At 29.1% G+C, this 21,785-nt stretch overlaps 1 protein-coding gene across 1 annotated transcript; it reads right to left on the bottom strand.

Moving 5' to 3' along the window:
* Nucleotides 1-2,436: 2,436 nt before the first annotated feature.
* On the bottom strand, nt 2,437-15,008 carry Inos (Inositol-3-phosphate synthase). Its single transcript, XM_016061428.5, has 7 exons — nt 14,563-15,008; nt 12,458-12,707; nt 10,557-10,718; nt 7,970-8,305; nt 6,821-7,021; nt 4,797-5,120; nt 2,437-3,793 (listed from the first exon to the last, which is right to left on the bottom strand). Exons 2-7 carry the CDS (start codon nt 12,572-12,574, stop codon nt 3,254-3,256), a joined length of 1,680 nt encoding a protein of 559 aa, XP_015916914.1. The 5' UTR covers nt 12,575-12,707; nt 14,563-15,008; the 3' UTR covers nt 2,437-3,253.
* Between the last annotated feature and the right edge of the window lie 6,777 nt (nt 15,009-21,785).

Raw genomic sequence — 21,785 nt, 5'->3', positions numbered from 1 at the left:
GTGTGAAAAAATATTTCAAGTTATTATTATAAGCATGTCAATTTCTCAATTAAGGTAATAATTAAGTAATTGAATAATTGATCATCCCTATTTTTGCTTAAGAATTTTTTAATTTTCATATTTTATTTCTTAATGGCACTATTTATTTCCTTATTAAGTAATGAATTAGTAATTCTTCTATTATTATTGAATAAATATAATGCGAGAATTCACTTTCCGCATTTTATAGTGTAAATTTCAGTGCTGCCATCTATTGACACGCAGACAGCAAAAAGACTAGCATGCAATTTTCCATTCGTTTTTAAAATATTGTAGAAATCAAACTTCTTTCAAAAAGTATTTATTCCTTCATGTAAGAATATATGTTTAATACACTTATCGTACACGCCAACTTATGCCGTTTCTATGGTAGATTTTTCTTGAATATTTGCAATGGTAGTAAATTTTATGCTCTACTATTTTTTCTCGATTTAATAAATTTGATTTACTACGATTTTGACCACCACTATGTATGAAAAAATAAAACAAATATATGGGATTCACAGTGAAATATTTTAGTGATGGAAAAATTAAACAAATTAAATTTATCTCAATTATGTGGAGACTTTAGACTTCAGGTTACGATCTATGAATTACATTTGTGAATTGATTTGCTAATTATTAATGATTTATAATCCAATTACAATATCTCTGTGACTTGCTCAAAATTGTCCGATAAGGTTTAAAAATAGTATCATTAGCTTGAAAGTTTCTGTATTACTGAAATAGTTTTGTTGGCTGTTAATTTTAACCAAAATTTGTTTATTAAAATAGTTTTTAGGTGAAATTTTGCTACAAATATTAAGCTTAATGTAGTGGTTGTGTGTACCGCTGTATTAAACAGAATAAATTTTTCCTATATTTTTTCTTTGTTTGGAGATTGTAAGTATTTAACATTTGATAAGAAATTGTGTGAGCTTGATCGTCAGTTGAAGTGAAGTTGTCTCAATACATAGAATCTTCTACCATGTTAATCTATGGATAATTAGAGGAACGCAATTTATTATGCAACTAAGTAGTAGTTTTGAACATTTTTGTTAAATTTTGTCCACATATATACTTCATTTCATTTAGTTAACTAAATTTTTAATTTTAGGGCTGTAAGTATTTTTAAAACTTTTTTTTCTATGTTTGAAAAGTACTTACAACCATGAAAAGTAAAACTTGTTAATTAGGTTCAATGAAATACATTTTTAGGCATGAAATAAATTTAAAAATACTCAAAAATATTAAATAATTAACGAATAAATAAACAACTTTCGTATAATTTTTCGAAGTCAATTTCTATGTTGGTAGAATTTGAGTGCAGCAAATTTTGAATTGTATAAAGATTCAAGTTACATGGATATATTTCTCAGACATAATGATGTAAGTAGTTACATTTTTCCTCTTGTCCGAGTTATATTTAGATGTTAAACATGAATTATTCTTTAGAAAGTAACACATGAAATGGAAGATATTGGGAAGGTCGGTGGACGTAACACTTAAAACTAAGTTTGGATGCCTGATGAATGTTAGAGGGGTTTCTAATACTTTTCAAATGGACGACTCGTGATGAACTTAACGCTTAGTTAATCAACTCTTTAATTGCTTTATTTCCTATGAAAATAAGTGCCTTAAGATATATTTGTTACTTGAAGCCAGGAAAAAGACTCAACCGGTTCTGTTAAGTAATGAGCTCTTGTTTCTTTGCGCAAGGAAGATAAGTACTCTTCAAAATCGGATTTGTTTAGATTTAGAACAAAGTTGCAACAAATATTTACGTTATAGCTATAGCCTCGGTTAATTGTAAATTTCTATAAGTCATAAAAGGAAAAGATGAGTAGTTCTCTATTTTCAAGACACTCTCCAGCATCAAGCTAGTTTTGATGCTTTTAATCCCGTCTTCCTGGATTGTGATTCGTTAATATTTCTATCGCGATTTATGTTTTTCCTTGGTTGGATATTACTTGCGTATTTTTTGGACTTTATTTTTGACATAGATTCTAAAACATTGGGAGGTTTTCCCCTCCATGTAACGCAAAAGCGGTTTAGTTCCATCAAAACGTCCTCCACGCAGGTAAATTTCTCCCAACACTTGATCCAAGAATTCGCTTGTCTTCTGGATAGGGTTCAAAACTACAAGACTACCGAGTTGAATATTAGCAGTCGTAAACCCAAAAAATTGGGTCAGCTGTTCAACGACGGTTATAAAATAAAATATGCGAGGTGACCATAATGAAAAGCGCTAGAAACATATTTTTTTTACATTATCTGAAAATTGTTTTATAAATTCTGTGAAAACTTAAAAAGAAAGCAAAGAAAAAATAGAGATTATTCTTATAGTGTCATTGTTTTTGTATACATAACGTAGAAAAACAAATTTACATTACTTTTATAAAAAGAAAGACACAGAAATTTAAAATAGAACAAAACTTTATTTAAAATGAAAGGAATTTTTTTCATCTTTGGTGATACGTGATTAACATAATACAAACAGAATGATGAAAACAAATTCTATGAATATATTGCCAAGAGAGTTTACTACAATGGTAATGAAACGGGGCTTATGATATTGCACAAGGGTTTATGATAAATCATATCGATTATATACTTATGATATTACACACGCACTGAAACGATTTCGCATAAAAATTTTTTTCAATGCTGAAATAGGAAAAACAAATTACGAAACGAAAAAAAACAACAAAAAAAACAAGGTCCAACGTGCAGTAAGTAAGAACAAAACTCAATAAGTTACGTTTCTTCTTAACACTAAAATAAGTACAAATGCTCTCAGAATTGCACTGAATTTAACAATTAGATTCTACATGAGTTTCTGTAAAAACTAATTTTAATTAAATTACTAAAAAAAAAAGAGATTTTGGACAGTGTACAAAAAAAGATTCATTCCTTAGCCTTTAAAAAATGACGGAACAAAAAATTGAAGTTTTCCGTAGTTTTCTAACAATTTTCCACTTGTAATTGATTTACTTAGAATGAATGATTTTTTTAAATAATGTCTCTTTGTTCCCAAGAATATTCTCACGCCAGTCCAGTACAGAGAAAAATATTTCCTTCTCTAACAATTTTCTTTTTAAAATTTTGTTTAAAAATATCAACATTAAAAGTTACCGAATAATTTGATTGCAGCATATTTCAAAGCTCTGACGTTTATATCACCGGCACATACATATTTACAACTCTCCTTTATCAAATATATGAAAGCTAAATGCTAATGAACACCATTCATGACAATTTCTTCTCCAAGACGACTAGACAGGAATGCATCGTGCTTTGTCTTCAGAAGAGAATTCAATTTCACTGGTTCCACAGGTTGCACAACCTTGTCCGGCTGCTCTGTGCACCAAACAGAAGGATCACTCAGTTTGTGCTCGATGTCCAGATGATTGATAGGAGGCAAACCTAAGCAACCTCTGAAGAGGTTCTCGATGCAGACTCTCTGCCTGGCCAAGGCATTCACAACTGGTGCTCCTCTTGGTACCAAAGGAGCTTTGCAGAGGTAGCTGAGAATGGAAAGGACAGAATTGAATGGCTGGAAGGCCGTCTCTGAGCTGCGCAGGATACGGAAGGAGATTCGCTGGCAAAGTTCAGTGAGGACGACGAGATCCAGAATAAGAGGTGACGCCAGGAGAGAATCTTCACAGGTGTTGTGCACCACGATTGTATTCTTACCATTCATCATTATCTCTGAAGTGTATTCATCAAGAGCACGCTTGCTGTCACCGACATATGGTACATATTTTATTACAACCTGAAAATAAAAAGTTTTTTGAGTCTTCAAATAACTTTCCACTGTCTTATACTATTAAGTATAAGACATTCTTGAAAATGCATTAATGAATATTAAGTACAGTCAGAACTAAAACGATCTAGCATTTTCATATAGCATCCCGCGTGTTCACGAACGTAGCTTCACAGATAAATGAAGTTGCTCTGTACTAAATTTGTTGTGAACTGGGCACAAATTACATACGTGAAGGTGAGGGATACTAACAATGCAAAAGTGCAAAATCTATCGAATATACGAGAAGATCTAAATTGTTTTGACATCCAGACTTATTTTTTTTCAGAAAATATTTATAAATTACTCCTTTTTTTATATTTTTTCCCCTGATTTATTTCTTTCAGCAAAGATAAAGTAGTGATATTTAGCTAAGCAACGTAGAAGAGAGCACATATAATATAACATTTACAGACATACTATAGCTTTCGTTTGATAATAAAAAGAGTTTATTCTATAGATAACTTTATATTCTATACATAATAAAAAGCCTTGTTCATTGGCAAATTTTCCGGAAACTTTACATATGCTTCTGAAAAGCATTTCATATTTTGAAAAATATTAAATGTTAATGGCCCTTCTAGATTCCCATTCTTTCTTATTATTAAGATATTTATTATCTTGCAACATCTAGGATTAATATACCAACCTTTCAACATTTTTTTAAAAATTCTTTTCTTGTTTAATTACCTGGTTCCATATAGTTCCCCCTATCCCACTGGTCAATCCATCCTGTTTTTGGGTGTCTATTTTCTTCATCATCTAAGTGCTTAACTTTTCTGTTCCTTGTTTCAATACAAAAGAAGATTTTGCATAATAGAACCGAAGCTATGGTATGTTCATGTGGTATTATTTTTCACGTAGTTGAGCATTACACATCCACATAGCTCAGAATTAACCCTTCCTTCAGTTGGATTGATAAGAAATAATTCAAAATTAAATAAGTAAAAAAAAATATATATATAGAACTTACACAATGATCAGGCTTTTCACCAGGAGCATAGAGGACAGAATTTGAAGCCACCATGTCATCCACCACATTGCTTTTTGATATTTCCTTTGACCTGAACTGCTGAGGAGCAGATAGATTTTTACCATCATTGTTGCCAAGGTGATTATAGCTGACGAGAGACACTGGTTTGATTCCAGCACCAATCAGGAAGTCAACCAACACACTCTTGAATTTTGTTTGGCCAGATTTGAAATCATCTCCTCCAATCATGACGTTGTATTTTTCCGCTAACTCAATAAGTCCGGGAACAAAGGTATTTTGTGGAGAACCATTTATGTAGGCACACTGTAATAAATTATGAAGTTAATCTAAGTTTATGACTATAATGTTTCAAATGAAAACACAGTCAACTAAACAAAAAACAATGGTTAAATATAGTTTTATGCATTTGCATTACAATTACATAAGTTATACAGCTTTTGAATCGTGTCTAGTTGCGAACCTTAAAAAATGTGTGGAGTTATGTAAACAGGGTGTTCCGTAATCATCGCCCATTATATATATTTTTACAATTATCAAAAATGATGCCAAAAGTACACACATTTCAGGCTTTAAATTAATATTAAATCGTGGGGGAAAAAAGCTAACAAAAACGCCATCAATATGAAAAGGGTAACTAGAGAAGAAGGCAATATTGGATGATAACCAGGTTGAATGCAAGATGGATCTTTGAAGTGTTTTTAATAATCAACTTTAAAGTCTTGTGTCTCCCAGCAATTAAACAAGCTTTGGTGTTTATAGTCCTATTTTCGTGAGTAACGGTTCATTAGACATCAATAGAGTGGTGTTGAGGCAACACACTTGCGCCGAAATTTCTACAGCTTAACTTTATCAACTATGTTTCATAGATTTTAGATGCAAACTTTCTTGTTCAAGTCAAATTAGTTTTCTTAGTTGCATTTATTTTAACCGCATTGACATTTCAACTTTTAAATTGATTTGACTAATTTCCTGATATTGATTCTTTAAGTGTGATGCAGCAATATCTCAAATAGCGCTTTTGTTTTTCCTGAAGTGTATATTTTCCTTAAATTATTTCTGACAAACATTTTAAAATATTTAATAAGGGCGGTAATTACGGAACAGCCAGAATAAACCATAACCAGTGCTAAGACAGCAAGGTTTGTAGAACTTAAAATCTAATAATTAAAAAAAAAAATAGTAAAGCATAAAAAATAGCATTAAATATAAATAATCTGGATTATGCATTTTATTATTAGTAAGAGATGTAACTTAGAAACGCAAAACAGATTATATAATTGTATCACCGGTAAAAATCGCAACATATATACGAAAAGAAATTATAAATTATATCACCAGCAAAACTCGTATTGTATAAATAGGAGAACGTCATAAATAGTTAGACTGACAGAAATATGGTGATATAATTGCGAAAACAAATTATAAATTATATCATCGGCAAAAAATCATATTGTATACATAGGAGAACGTCATAGTTATACTGGTAGAAATATGGTGATACAATTACGAAAACAAATTCTAAATTATATCATCAGCAAAAATCGTATTGTAGATATACACATGACAACGTATCATTAGTTAGAGTGGTAAAAATATGGTGATACAATTATATAATTCTATCACCAGTAAAAATCGCAACATACATAGGAAAACAAATTATAAATGATATCATCAGCTAAAGTCGTAATGTAGATATACATAAGACAACGTCACCAGTAGTTAGAGTGCGAGAAATATGAAGATATGTGCAACTTGCTTAGAACTTTTATGAAAAGACAAATGAAATTTTTAAAAATTGGACAATTTCAAAATTTGTAAATTAATATTTGGGTGATGAGATAGTATAACTGACGTTCCACGCTGTGAACACAAAAGCATCAGTTAATAAAAGTTGCAATAAATTATTTCGTTCCGTTCGTTAATATAAAACATTTTCGTGTATTCCGTCAGTTCACGGAGACAGCAAAAACTAAACAAAATGATATGAAAAAAGCAAAACTTACTTCTTCAAGTATGCTGGCAACGGCATACAAAGAGGAAGGTAATACTTCCGAAGCATTTTCTTTGATAGATTTCAAAAGGTTATCAGCCGTGTCATTCAAACCGGCTCTAATATCACAGAATCTCTCAGTGTTGGCAGTCCACAGGACAATAACTTTACCGAGTTTGTTCTTCTCTTTGAACTCTCGAATGTCCTTGCGTATCTAAGGGAAGAAGAGAAACGTTATTCTAGTAAGAGAAAACATTATATATGAATTTAAGCAGAGTAGAATAACTGCAAATTTGTCTGATCACTCGCTTTTCTTACATGTTAATGACTTAAACACAAAATAAGTGTATCTTTATGCTGCGATGCAATTTTATTTGATATTATTTTATAAACGGCGTTAAATAGCTGACTCAATTCTGAGTTAACGATTATCAATGTTCAGTTCCATAGCCTTGTAATTTTAAACTCATTCCATAAGATAAAGAAACTCCTGGAGGAACCATTGTAGAGGTGTTTTTCACAGAACTAACTCGCATTAGCGTTACATGGAGAGAAGACCATCCTACGGTTAACCTGACTGCAAGGGAAATCTAATTCATAATCCATCTACCACTAAGGATATTTTACGTCAGCACTGTGGTCCTTGCGAGCGGGAAGCAGAATTTGTAACAACAAGCCACTGCTGGGATCGAACTTGGGGCACTTCATTGGGAGGCTACGGGCTTCCTTAAAAATGATTTGTCCGGTTTTTATAGCATTTTTATCTTTTGCTAGCTGAAATATTTATTAGCTGCTCCCGAATGTGTATACAAATTTTTTAAAAGGATTCTAAAAATAAACATTAAAGGCGGTCTTTACGAATCACCCAGCATTAATCCTGATTCTTAAGAGTTCTGTTATCATTGAGCCTTAAACTTAGTAGCCAGGATAGAGGTCTCGCGGGTTTAGTTCAGTCACGAGTTCTCACGAGTTATCACGAGTACAAGGATAGAGAAAAATATCTCAATACCTATATGCGTGTGGAAAGCGGTTTGTTTTGATTTTAAACAGACTTGAGGATGATAATTGTTTTGTCTGTAACATAGGTTAACTTTGCCACGTCATAAAATGAAGAAAAAATTACGCCTTGTGTATAACACATAAAAAATTTAAATTTATTTACCTTTTCAACTTGTTGCCATTTTGTTCCAGTAATAACATTGTCTGCTCTCATTTCTTGATTAGCAGCAATGAAGTCCTTGTCATAAATACCAGCTAAAGGCTTCATGCCCTCCATCATTGGCTTTAGTTGCCTCTGTAAGTCATAGTCCAAGACTTTGGCTCGTTCCATGCTTTCAGCCAAGTTCATGGAGGAGATGTCCCAACCTCCGAGAACTATGTCATTAGGATTTACTAATGGAAGCATGCCTTTGAATGGAATGTACACTTCTCCCGATGTATCAGAAGTGCCCAAGCATGTTGTTCCAGCTTGTATCAAAGATCCGTAGTAATTTGGTTTCTGAAATTAGATTAAAGAAAATGTTTTTGATATCGATACTTTACATGGCTTACCTATAATAATAAAAGGAATAGTTAGATCTCTCTCTCTCTCTTATAAATTCTGAACCGTTTGTGGTAGGTGTTAAAACACGAAACTAGAACTGTAACACAACTCTATTTTAGAAAGAAAAACAGCGTTATTAAACTTAACTATGTTTTATTATTTTAAACATAACAAAGCAAAACAAAGAATAACATTGTACCAAAGAACACAAACTGAAACTATCAGTGGCGTAACTAGATCACCCATCGTAACTATGTCGAAACTAGATCACTGCTTGATTTATTATCGTTTTCAAAAAAATGATCTAGTTCATCGCTTTTAATTTAGGATCTAGTTCATCGCTTTCAACAGTAGGGTCTTGAAATTTAAATCCTGGGACAAAATTAACAATAATCTTAGAAATCGATCAAAAATTTAAAGCTTAGTGATTTATTTAGTCAAATTTTTTATTTGCATAATAATTCGAGGCAAAATAACTGTAACCAGTGAGTGTATTAAGTCTCCAGAAAAATTTAGTTGTTCGTTTTATTTTATAAAGACATTTTGGTACGGAGAAAGGGTCTTGATTACTTTTTAGTCCTAGATTTAAATCTTAAGAAACCAAGACAGACCTAAATAATAATAGCGATATTTAAAAAGGGATCAATATAAAATATCTTTCATTATTTTGTAGTAATTCTGATATTGAATGAAACTTTTAAGGATGTATTTAATTATCTTGAGTTGTATAACTTAATAGTCAACTGAGGTAAGTCTAGTTAGTACAATCCATTCAACTTAAAACAAGATTTTTTCTATCTGTAATTCTTTAAGTATTTTCAGAATTAAAAGTAAAATGAATTAATTCAGCATTAATGTAATACTGTAAAATATTCTAGAGTAATTAGGATATAGAATCAATAAAGGCTATGCACGATTAATTATGTTTATTAATTGTGAATTAAAAGCTGTACAAGATTATCTCATATGAAATTTTAACTTTAAGTTAACGTTAAATAATCCATACAATTTAGGATAGGATCATTGTTGACATATTTTTTAATTATAAACGAATATTTTCGACATAATTAGTGACATATCCAAAATGACATTAAGTCAAAAATACTGTAGTATTGTCTATATATTTTCTTGAATAATTTGGAAATGTCATTTGTCTAACTACGCATTTAGTAAGGCTATATAAGATAAACTTTCAAATAAAAACTCCACGTTGTATAATCTATACAAATTAAGATTGCATAGTTATCATTTCTTAATCGTTAAGGCATTTTCAAAATCATTTATGCCGTTCTTTATAAATATTTCGAAGTGATTTAGAGATTTTATTAAAAAGGCTGCTTATTAAGAGGGTTGTATTAGGATAATAAATATTACTTATAATACGATAATATCAATGATATAAGTGTTTAAATATAAATGCTTTCATAGGTAATAACGCATGGTAAAGCCGTTTCTAAAAATATTTTTTGGGCACTTTGTTGAGCTGCTAATAAGATAACAATATGAGCTCTGTAAAACATCCCCCCCCCCGTTTTAATCATAGTTTATAATGAAATAGAAACATATGATTCGAATATTCCAGTGATGTGCAAGGGAGCATATGGAGGCAACGGCCCTTCAAGCATCCACATAGCTGGCACGCCAATGCTCCCACTTTCTAAACAAACCATACGTCACGCCATTCCAACCGATATTAATTTTTCTACGATATTAATTTTTGTCTTTTGAATATGTTTTGTGCTGATATTTTTATCGAATAATATTAATAACGATAAAATAGTTAGATAATTAATTATAAATTATATTTTTAATTCATCTTAAATAATTAATTTTAATTAATTACAATCTATCATTAATAATAACAATTAATTGTAATTAATAATAATTGATTGTAATTAATAATAATTGATTGTAGTCAATAATAATTAATTGTAATCAATAATAATTAGTTGTTATAATTAACTATTTATTTCAAAAAAAATATTAGTTAATGGTTTGATGATAACGATGATCATAGAAATTTTCTTTGTGTTCTTGTTTTTAAAAAAATTGTAATATTATTTTTAAAAATATATATATATATTTTTTTTTAATGTTTAGAGGGATATAGACTTTTAACTTAGGGGGAATGTGCCTATTTATCTTGAGAGAGAGGATGGTGTAGCAGGCTGAGCGTAGCAATGTAAGCATAGCTTTAAAAACTTACTTGCACTCCATCCTTAGTGCGCCACGTGATGTTGTGTTTATTTGCAAGGATGGAAGCGGTTACAGTTGAGCCGTTATTTCCACCCCATCCGACTAACATCACTCCCAACTTCGGCACATGTCTGGATGTTCGGAACTGGATTCGTGTAGTCCTTGGAATAACCTGAAAAAAGACACGTATAATAAACGTCACAATTTGGCATAACTCCAATTATACTTTCGCTTCCAACGTATCATTCATGCATATTTATTTCTATTTATATCGTAGCTGAGAGAGATTGTAGTTGTAAAAACTATTTTAGTAACATTATCATGAAATTGAAAGTAGCAATGAAATTTTATTTATCAAATAATTCTGTATCCGTAACTGTAATATAAACGAAACAGATAATAGATACTTATATTTTGATAATCAACTAATTGATTTAATAGACATTGATAGCCAACAATATTTTTAACTTAATTCTATGTTTTTTTCAAAAATATTTTGAAAAAAAAAGATGCACTTTATTTATTTATTGCCAATCAGTAATTTAATGTCATGGCTAGAAAATGATTTATTTGATAAAAATATGTTCGTCTATAAAGTTTTTTGCAGTATTAAGAAATTATTTATCAATTAATTATTGAAAAATATTAAAGTGCCGAAAGAATTTTACCGCTTTTGAAGCAGAAATTTTATTAAACATATCTTTCATACTTTTTTCCATTATTTCGTATTTAATTTAAGTAAAAATAAGTGAAAAATATTATATTTAGCATTTTAATAATTGATATATATACACAGTAAATACATTTGCAAATAATAAAGCATGAAACACTGGGGTGTATTTTTCTGAGTTAAAGGTAAAATCTTTCAATTTATCTTTGCAGAAACAAATTTAATTATGAAATAAACTGTAAATATTTCATTTGTTATATAACTCTATTTTTATTTTCAACTTTCGCTATTATAAGCAAAGAAGTATTATAAGCAAAGAAGTATTATCTATTAGTTTTATTTGCTTTATATTTGACTTGAGCCAGATTAATTATTAATAAGTTGATAAATAAATGAATTAGTTGATGAGGCTAGCCAGGTTCAAACCCTGGCTATATATTCACATAACTCCCTCTTGTACTGTCCTGACGTAAATGTAAAACAAGAATCATAAGCAGCCAAGGCAAAGATTTTCGTGGTATTCTTCTTCGCGTAAAGCAAATGCAGGTTAGTTTACTCAACATGTCATCCATAAATACAAGTTTTGCTCGTTGCTTGATCTACGAGATTTTTTATCTTTTAATTTGGTTTCTAAGTTATTAAAAATTATTATGAGTAGCTAATTAAGATATTAAGTCAGCTACTCATTGTTATTATGGATATAGTTAATAGATAAAAGGGTGTATAAATTAGCTACTCAGAATTACTATGGATATTATTTATAGATCAAGCTATGTATTAAATTATCTACTCATAGTTGTTATGGATAATGTTTATTGATAAAACGATGTATTAAATGAGCTTCTTATAGTTATTATGGATATTGTTTATAGATAAAACTATCTATTAAATTAGCTACTCAGTTATTATGGATATTGTTTATAAATAAAACTATACATTAAATTAGATACTCATAGCTATTTTGGATATTATTTTTAGATGAAACGATGTATAAAATTAGCTAATCATTGTTATTATGGATATGGTTTACGGACAAAATAATAAATATTTGTAAAGAAGTATTACTTGAGAAGAAAAAATCTTACTAAATATTATGCATAAATAGTTTTGTAAATCCCTTTTGCCTAGTTTTTGCAGTCATTAACGATTTCACAAAATCTTTAATTAATTTTAACTTCTACAATTCTTCTTAGCTCTATAATTTTAAATATAAAAAGAAAAGTATAATATGATTAGCTTACCTTCAATATACCTTGTTCTTTTTTAACAATGGTAGAATCGTATTTGTAGTCGGCTTCAATATACTTTTCTTTGTAGCGAGTGTTAGGGCTCTGTACTTGTACCTCCATATTGGCCATGCTTCGAATCAAGTGCAAAAAATTTTCAATGCAAAATAGTTGCTCAGAGAAAAATTTCAATTTGTTTTAAATCAGAAATTGAATACAATCAATTGTAATTCTTTTTCAGCAAATGATAACTCGAATCACAAATCTGTAATAAATAATAATTAGTTAATCTAAATGCTACTGGAAAAATAATTAAAAATTAAGTGATTAATTGAATTAAATAAATAATTAAAAATTATTAAAATTAATAATGAAAATAATTAAAATATTTATCCGAAAAAGTAAATACACTTTAGGGGTGGCAAATTGATAATGAAGAGTTGAAAAAACCAAAGCTATACAAAAATCTGACGAATCACCAGCAAGAAAGTTGGATTTAAAATACATCAAAATCAGTTTGATTGCCTGAATAAGCTTGAGGGTGTTTCTAATAATCATCTTTTGCCATTCAATCTAGCTAGTTTTTATATTTTTAGTACCACTTTCTTCACAAGTGATTCGTCAATTTCGAAATCATTTTTAGCTTTTTTCTCATCTGAATAATTTTTCACCCATAATTTATATGTGTTCTTGACATCATTTTAAACAAAAATATCCTAAAAATGTATTATATTAACACAATATTCTAAAATGTTACATATTAACACAGTGTTCTAAAATGTATTATAAATTAAACATCATTTGCAGTTTATCACTTACATTTTTTCTTAGTTTATTTACCGATTAAGAAAAACTTAAAAGCAGTGTGATAAAATAAAGAAAATATATTATGTCAAATATTTTATAGAATTAATCCTTATTTTACAGTTGTTAAAGTTATATCGAACAAAAGTTCTTGATTAACGTCATCTTAAGATCATAAAGGAAAGTAAGGAAAATTAATAAACGTGATATCGTTGTTTTATCTTAAAATTATGTAGATTTAAATAACGTTACATAATATTAGAGGTAACATTACATAATATATTACGTCCTGAAGTAGAAATATATCTGAATAATTATGCCAAGGTCAAGACAGAGGAAATATTATGGCTTCATAAATATATCAAAATAATTGCTTTTTTTATACGTATTAATGAGACTGTATTCTATTTTATATTTTTAAAAATTTTTATTTTTCACCGTGAGTTATATTTTACAATCAACTTTTCTTAATTATGTAAAATAATACTTAAATAATTTTATGGTAATTATTTTGTATTCTTGAGAATACAAAATAATTACCATAAAATTATTTAAGTGAACATTATTAGTGTTAAGTATTAATTATAATAAATACTCTGAATTAATTGCAATAAATTTTTTTCCCCAATAATTACGTCTGAATATTTATAATTTGATAATATTATATTGCAGACATTAAATGTAATTGCTATTTTGTTTCAATTGCAAAAAAATGCAGCACAGTAATTGTATAAGTTAACATACATTCAAACGCAATAAATATTATATTTTCCAATAATTATGTCTGACTATTTATAATTTGATAATATTATATTGCACATAATAAATGTAATTGCAATTTTGTGATAACTGTTTTGTATCAATTGCAAAAAAGGCGACACAGTAATTGTATAAGTTAACATATATTCAAACGCAATATATATTATATTTTCCGATAATTACGTCTGAATATTTATAATTTGATAATATTATATTGCACATAATAAATGTAATTGCAATTTTGTGATAACTATTTTGTATCAATTGCAAAAAATACGACACAGTAATTGTATAAGTTAACATATATTCAAACGCAATAAATATTATATTTTGCAATAATTACGTCTGAATATTTATAATTTGATAATATTATGTAATAATAAATCAGGGTGCTTAAGATAGATACGAAAATTGGTAATAAAATGTTAACTTAGCAAAAGACATATGGAATGCAAATATCACACGTAGTTAGGATATTCATGCAATAATATTAAATGTAATCATGTCAAATGCAATAATATTAAATGTAAGCATTCAATATTTCGATAAATATTTACCCAAAATCAATAGACAGCAAATGTGAAGGTCAAAATTGATCAAAAGTATTGCTGAGCTAGGTAGAGCTCAAAATAAATGCAGGATTAAAGAGAGCAGTCAGAAAGATGCTTTCGAACTAATTATGAGCATCACTTTGTCCATCCCTCATATATATAGTAGATTCGAAATTTCTGGAAAAGTGAGGAAATTCTTTGATATTAATTCGTACAGCTGTATTGACCCGAGACCGACAATTGGATCTTGAGAAGGCGTTGCCGCATGTGACGTCACACCCGGCATTCGGCTCCACGTTGAGGAACAGACGGGAAAGCACTCTAGTCAGACGAAAGTGAGTTTCTCGACCTTGGCGAAATTCAGTTGGCGATTTATCGATTTTTTCTCAGCGAGTATTCTTGCTTGTTAGTGAAACAAGAAAGGTTGCGTATATTGTGTTAGAAGAAAAATGGATAGAAAGAGGTTCGTTGGTTCATTTTATATCGTTTGGAAACAGTCGTTTGGAGATAAAATGTTGGATAAAAATTGATTTGCTAAGCTGTTTTGGTTTAATGTCTGGAAAAAATTGCAGAGACATCTCGCGATTCTTAAAATAAATAAATAAAAATTGCTTATCACATACATTATTTATGTACTCACTCATCTATTTAAATGAAACTATTTTAAAATCTCGTGCCTATTACATTCTATATCTAAATCTCTATATCTATGTATCTAAAAACTAGAAACATTCATATCTAATTATAATATAAAAGGACCTAAAAGCACTCTGTCATGAAAATTTAAAATCAGTATAAAATGTAGCTTGTTTTGAAAAACTTTTAGTGATTTTCATTTGATTTAATTGGTTGCAATTATGTATGAAATCCTCCTCGCTTTGCCAGCACAATTGTATTCTTTTTATGAAATCTTCAAGCATGGATAGTATTTTTGTGTGAGGTCGTGTTCGTCGCAGCAGTCAGTGCATGTTTTTTAAGTATTTTATGTACTGGATTTTCTTTTAGTTACCTTATTTTACTAAAACTTAACAATTTTTACTTTGGACAAAATCTTTGGATCATCGCTTAATCCATTAATTAACGATTTTTCACCGAATGTTAATTTATTTTTTAAAAAAATTATCAGTATACTTTGCATTATGAGTTTTACGTCAGATGAGGCAACGATTGCGCCACCTGAGTTTTTTTTACACTTTTTCATACCATTTTTGCTATTTCACCTCTTTTTTTAGAGAGAGCATCATTTAATTCATAAGTTAAAGTAATAAATTTTCCCCAGAGAGTATTTTTACGATTTAATTGCCGGAAATGTTTTCAAAAAACTAATAATTAATATTATAATCTTTTTTTTTCGGTTAATCGATTAAATAATCACAGGTACTTAAAGTTTCGTTAAAAAAAACGTTTCATTGAAAAAAAAATTTGAAATTTCATTTAAAAAAAGTAAAAATTATTAGGTCGTAACTTTTTAAAATTAGTTTCAAAAATTTTCATAAATTTTTTAAAAAATTTCTCTGCATCTGTTTCTATTGATTTTCGTCAAAAAATCTGAATAATTTTTCTTATTATCAAGAAATTAATATAAAATTTTAATGATATTTATTTAATTGTGCGTTTATTAAAAAAACTTATTAGTTTAAAAAAAATATTAAGTAAATAATACTAAGCAGTGAGTAATTGTTATTAGTATTTTTGATTTCTTTATTCGCTTATTTGGCTAATTCATATTTTACTTGATTAATGACCGTTAACTGAGAAAATAAATAAATCTCTAGCTTCCTTATACGCTTTCCTAGGGTAAAGAGTATATGTACTAGGCAGATGAATTGAATTTTTGAAGGAAAACTGTTTTAATCACTTTTTGATAACTATATACAAAAACAATTAACAACGAAATTGATTTTATAACACGCTATCTCTCCTCATTGTCATAGCTAATGTCAGTGTACTTCGAAATTTTAAATTCAGAATATGGAAAAGAACTCAGGTTGATTCATTCTATAAAATAAATTTTCAGCAATAAAATAGTGCTAGTACAATTTATCAAATATGTGAACCTTCTAGGTTCATTTTAAAAATGTTAAAAAGAATTTAAATGATATATGTAAAAAGTGTTTATAGTCTTTTTAATTTGATAGATGTACTTGCTTTTGATAAATTCAAACCAGACAGCTATTCATACCAATCTTATGTGTATTCTATTTTATTATAATATCAAAATTAAAATGATGTCTAGCTAAAAAGCTAAATTCAATATGGCATTTTTAATAAATTATAAAGTTTTAAAAAGTAATGTTTGCGCAATATTGAGTAATGAAAAATTTTATTCCACCCAATTTTTATTCAACATTTAATACGTATTTATTTACAAATTCATTGCGTTCCTGAAATCTAACCTCTATTCTAATCAATTAAAATTCTTAAATCTATTTTATCTTGTCTTGGAATGAAATATTAAATTATTGCCCCCATTCACAGGATTTTTCGAATCTGTAAACACACTTTCTTCTAAAATCAATAATGTTTTCTAATCTATGAAACATCGACTTGCATGCCAGAAATTTCAAATATGTCGCTTGATTGCAACCTGTATTGATAAGATTCTGCAATGTACACAGTGTGTCGAACTGCTCTAAAAATGATTCCTTTGTGATTATTTTATTTTTTTTCTTTTAAATTTTGTTCAGACTAATATTTTTAATATTTAAAATAATTTATTTCTTAAAATATGTTATTTTAATATTAAGAAGTATATAGTTAAAAAAAAATCATAGATGAATAAAAACATATTGATTTTATTTATTAATTTTATGTATTAATGTTATGTCTGAATTCTACATATTAATTTCATATATTAATTCCATATGTTAATGTTATGTATTAATTTTAAATATTAATTTTAAATATTAATTTTAAATATTAATTTTATGTATTAATTATATGTATTAATTTTAAATATTAATTTTATGTATTAATTTTTATTATTAATTTTGAATAATAATTTTATGCATTAATTTTATATATTAATTTTAAATATTAATTTTATGTATTAATTTTTATTATTAATTTTAAATAATAATTTTATGCATTAATTTTATATATTAATTTTAAATATTAATTTTAAATATTATTTTATGCAGTAATTTAATATATTAATCTTAAATATTATTCTGCAGTAATTTTATATATTAACTTTAAATATTAATTTTATGTATTTATTTTCTACATTAATTTTCTATATTTCATATAATTATTTTTTGTATTAATTTTAAATATTAATTTTATAAATTAATTTTATAAATTAATTTCATTTTTGAAATTTGTGTATTAATTTTGTATATTAATTCTAAATATTATTTTCATAAATTAATTTTATTTATTAATTTTATGTGTTATTTTTACAGATTAATTTTATATATAAATTTAATGTAATAATTTCATGTTTTAATTTTATACATTATTCAAAAAAACATTTAATAGCTCATTAATAAACTTAACACTTAAATTTTTTAAATAAATGTCAAATCAGAATATTGCATAATTTATTTATAATCATAATTAGGAGCGTTCACAAATTCTAAATTGAAAAAATGAAGTAATTTTGGGGAATCAATTTTTGGAAAACCAAATTGGAGAACCAATTTTTAGGAGTCATACTATGGAATTGAAAGTACCGTAACAGTTCTCTGCTTTTGGCAATTCCATATATATATAGTTATTATTTCTATTTCAATGTTATCTAAAGATATATCAATCGATCAAATTATATAAAATAATTTTTATGCATACTATTGCAAGCGAAGAGCACTAGCATAATTTTGAAATGTGTCTTTAAATTTCTGAAGAAAAATATTAATGCAGAATAACCATCTTTCCCCCCAAAATATTTGAATTTTCAGCTTAATAAGAGAAGGGGAAAAAAAGAAGAGAAAGATTTAATTTTACTAAAATATTAGTAGCCAGCTACGAGTTTAGGTGCCGAGTTGTCCATGTGCCAAAGTTTTATAAATCTCTACTGATTGTAACTTTCTTTTAAGTAAACTAAAGTATTTTTATTTTCATTTAATTTATGATGAAATTTTATTACTAATTTAATTTGATTTAGTATGAAAAAATTCAAATATTATTTATTTAATTATCCTTTGATCTAAACTAATAATATAGATTTAATATTCCTACTATGATTTACTGTGATCAAATTGTACTCAATAAATATTAAGTGTTTTAATTTAAATTTGAATTTCAATTTCAAAAATTTCGAACTCGAATTTGAATTTTAAACAATAAAATTTTTTAATTTAGTTAAAATTTAAAAAAAATTTAAGTTTAAATTTTTATTAAATTTGGTATTAAATTTTTTAAAAAGTTAAATTCAAATTTTACTTGAAAGATAACGAATATAATTTCAATTGAATTGAAATTTCAATTGAAATGTGACTTTGGAATTGCATTTAAATACGTGAATCAAATTTCGATTAAATTTTTATTTCACGTTTCTATTTGAAGAAAATGTCAAATTCAAATGTTAATTAAATTCGTGTATAAATCCATTCAAAAGTAATAGACCTATACTTAATAAGCAAAATTTTTATTCGGCAATGTTTTAATTGAACTAGATTCAAGATTTATTTAACCCTTTGTCGCAGATGGGACACCTGTCTCTCTTTTATATATATTCTTTTCTGATGCTCTAATTACAAGATATATATATTTACATAGCCTGTAATAGCCAAAGAGCAGGGCATATCGACTAGAGGTCTATTGCACCCAAACCCTAAATCATGATTAACAAGAAAGCTTTGTAGCTGAAATAAAGTTCAGCAAACTCCTGACTGGACTCTTGTAGTTCTCAGGCTTTGATGCAATGTTGCCCTAATTGCTCAAATCTTTGAACAGAATAGACCTCACAATCACTAAGTATATGTCGTGAAGTCTCCTCTTCAAGATGACAACCTCGACAAAGAGAATAAGATTCAATACCCATTATGTGCAGGCGTCTCCTGAGGGTGCATTGTCCGGGGAGATGACCAATGATCTTCCTCAAACTGTTCCTGTTTAGCTTAAGAAACTCTTTCTGGCGCACACTAGGGACAGTCACGATTTAGCTCTTTAGCTCGTCTCTGACCATCCGATTTGCGCCATTGCTGATGGGCAATTTTGCCATAGAGCTTGAATATAGTTGCCCTGAATGATGTGGAAGAGATTCCCAAGCCATGCTGTTTTATCAGCCAGCTGATTTCCAATAATGCCCATGCGTCCAGGTACCCAATGTAGGTATACCTTGTTATGAGTAGAGAGGTCACAGAGGACCGGGAAGCACTCGCACACTAGTGAAGAGGTAAATTTATTCTTTGATAGTAATAGGAGAGCAGCCTGACTGTCAGAACAGATGTGGATAGGCTTAGTTAGATATCCTCTGTCTAAGCTTATCCTACAGCACAAAATGATAGCATAGACCTTAGCTTGAAAAAAAATGGAATAACTACCTACAGGAAAGTGCAGTTTGATACCACCATTGGAGCAGTAAATTCCTGCCCCTGATTTAAGACCAAGCCTTGAACCATCAGTGTACCATACCAGACATTTGCCTTTATGCCACCGAGGAGATTTAAGCTATTCTTCTCTAGCAGGAAAATGGATCTTGAAGGGCTTATTAAAAGTATATCTTAGTAACATCTAACCACTAGACATAATAAAAGAGGGAATATTCGACACCAAACAAGTTAGTTCCATGACAAGTGCTTGGAATATTCCTTCCTTAAGCCAAGGAACATAGGACGTTTAATACCAGTTCGAGATTCAACTTCAGTGAGTGGATTCAACGGGAAAAATCCAAGTAAGCTCTCAAGAGCTTCTGTGGGAGTGGTCCTGAGACAGCTTGACAAAGCTACGTAGACCATTCTCTGTAATCTGTTAAGACTAGACCTGATGGAGCTGATCCTTCCTAGACCACCAGACAATATTGCCATAGGCGATAATAGGACTAATAATAATTGAGTATATCCAGTAAACTATCTTGGGGGATAATCCCCAGGTTTTACCAATAGCATTTTTGCAAGACCAAAATATGTTTTAGGCCTTGCGGATGCAATATTCTAGATGATAACCAGTTAAGCTTAGAATCATAATAAACTCCAAGAAACTTGACTTTCTCAGTGAGTTCCAACCTATAGTCCAGGTAATACACAGTACCTAGATTAAGACGTCTTTTCCTGGTGAAGGCCACAAGACTTATCTTGAAAGGGTTAACAGATAAGTCAGAATCAGAGCACCATCTAGCTACTTCTAGAAGTGCACCGTTCATGATTTCAAAGACTGTTTTACCATACTTGCTTCTGACAACAATAATAACATCATCAGCATACCCAACACAGGGAATGCTAAGATTGGCTAACCGAACTAGCAAAGAGTCCATAACCATACACCATAGGATGGGGGACAAAACCCCACCCAGTGGGCAGCCTGAGGTAGCATGAACTCTCATGCTTGTGCCCAGTAAAGAGGAAGAAACATACCTGAAGAACAGCAAATAAGCTATCCAGGGGCGTAGGCAAGGGGGGGGGGTTAGGGGTTTAAACCCCCCCCCCTTGAGCTCAGACAAAGTGAATTTACAAAATAATACAGACAAAAATAAAAATTTTAGTAGAAATTATGCGGGTTATTATTTTTTAAGACTATATATTTTTATTTGCCTTATGCCTACTTTTTTTTCTCACGGTATTTCTCAGAATACTGATAAAACATTTACTATAATAGGGTTGTATTTTTGAAACCAAATTCACGTGATACTGTTACGGGCGAGCCCCGATCACTGGTTCCTTTCTGACCTGCCAGTCGCGATAGTTTTCGAGACTGGCTGGCATTCGTGAGGTCTGGAATCCTAGACGTTCCGTCGTCTTTGAGACAATTCGAGAATTTTGTAGATGCGGTTAAAGAAAATTATATGAAAGGGGGTTACATTTATTTTCGATTTTAGTCAGACTAAGAGTTATCTCCGCCGCTTGTCCTTCGGAGCTTGTTTCTAAATCTGTTTTGTTTTGGAGACTCTGTGCTCGTTGAAGTTATTCATTCCAGCTCGAAACTTTGAGATCGTAGCTTAGTGGATATTTCTGTGCCAATGTATTGGCACAGAAATATCCATCTGTGCCAATATAAATGTATATATTTTTGCTGTTCTTGGATCTTTAGGATGTCTAAACGCAAGAATTTAACAATTTTTAATTACTTTG

The sequence above is a fragment of the Parasteatoda tepidariorum genome, chromosome 9 (assembly GCF_982258835.1).
Source record: "Parasteatoda tepidariorum strain Cologne lab strain chromosome 9, Ptep-v5.0, whole genome shotgun sequence".
NCBI lineage: Eukaryota > Metazoa > Arthropoda > Arachnida > Araneae > Theridiidae > Parasteatoda > Parasteatoda tepidariorum.
This window is presented reverse-complemented; position numbering and strand designations above follow the sequence as displayed.

Excerpts from the sequence above, each read along its gene's own strand:
- Inos (XM_016061428.5), bottom strand. The coding sequence starts at position 12,574 with ATGGCCAATATGGAGGTACAAGTACAGAGCCCTAACACTCGCTACAAA. Across the intron at positions 8,306-10,556 it reads GCACTAAGGATGGAGTGCAA|AAACCAAATTACTACGGATC; the intron begins GTAAGTTTTTAA and ends ATCTAATTTCAG. Across the intron at positions 5,121-6,820 it reads TTGCCAGCATACTTGAAGAA|TGTGCCTACATAAATGGTTC; the intron begins GTAAGTTTTGCT and ends AATTTATTACAG.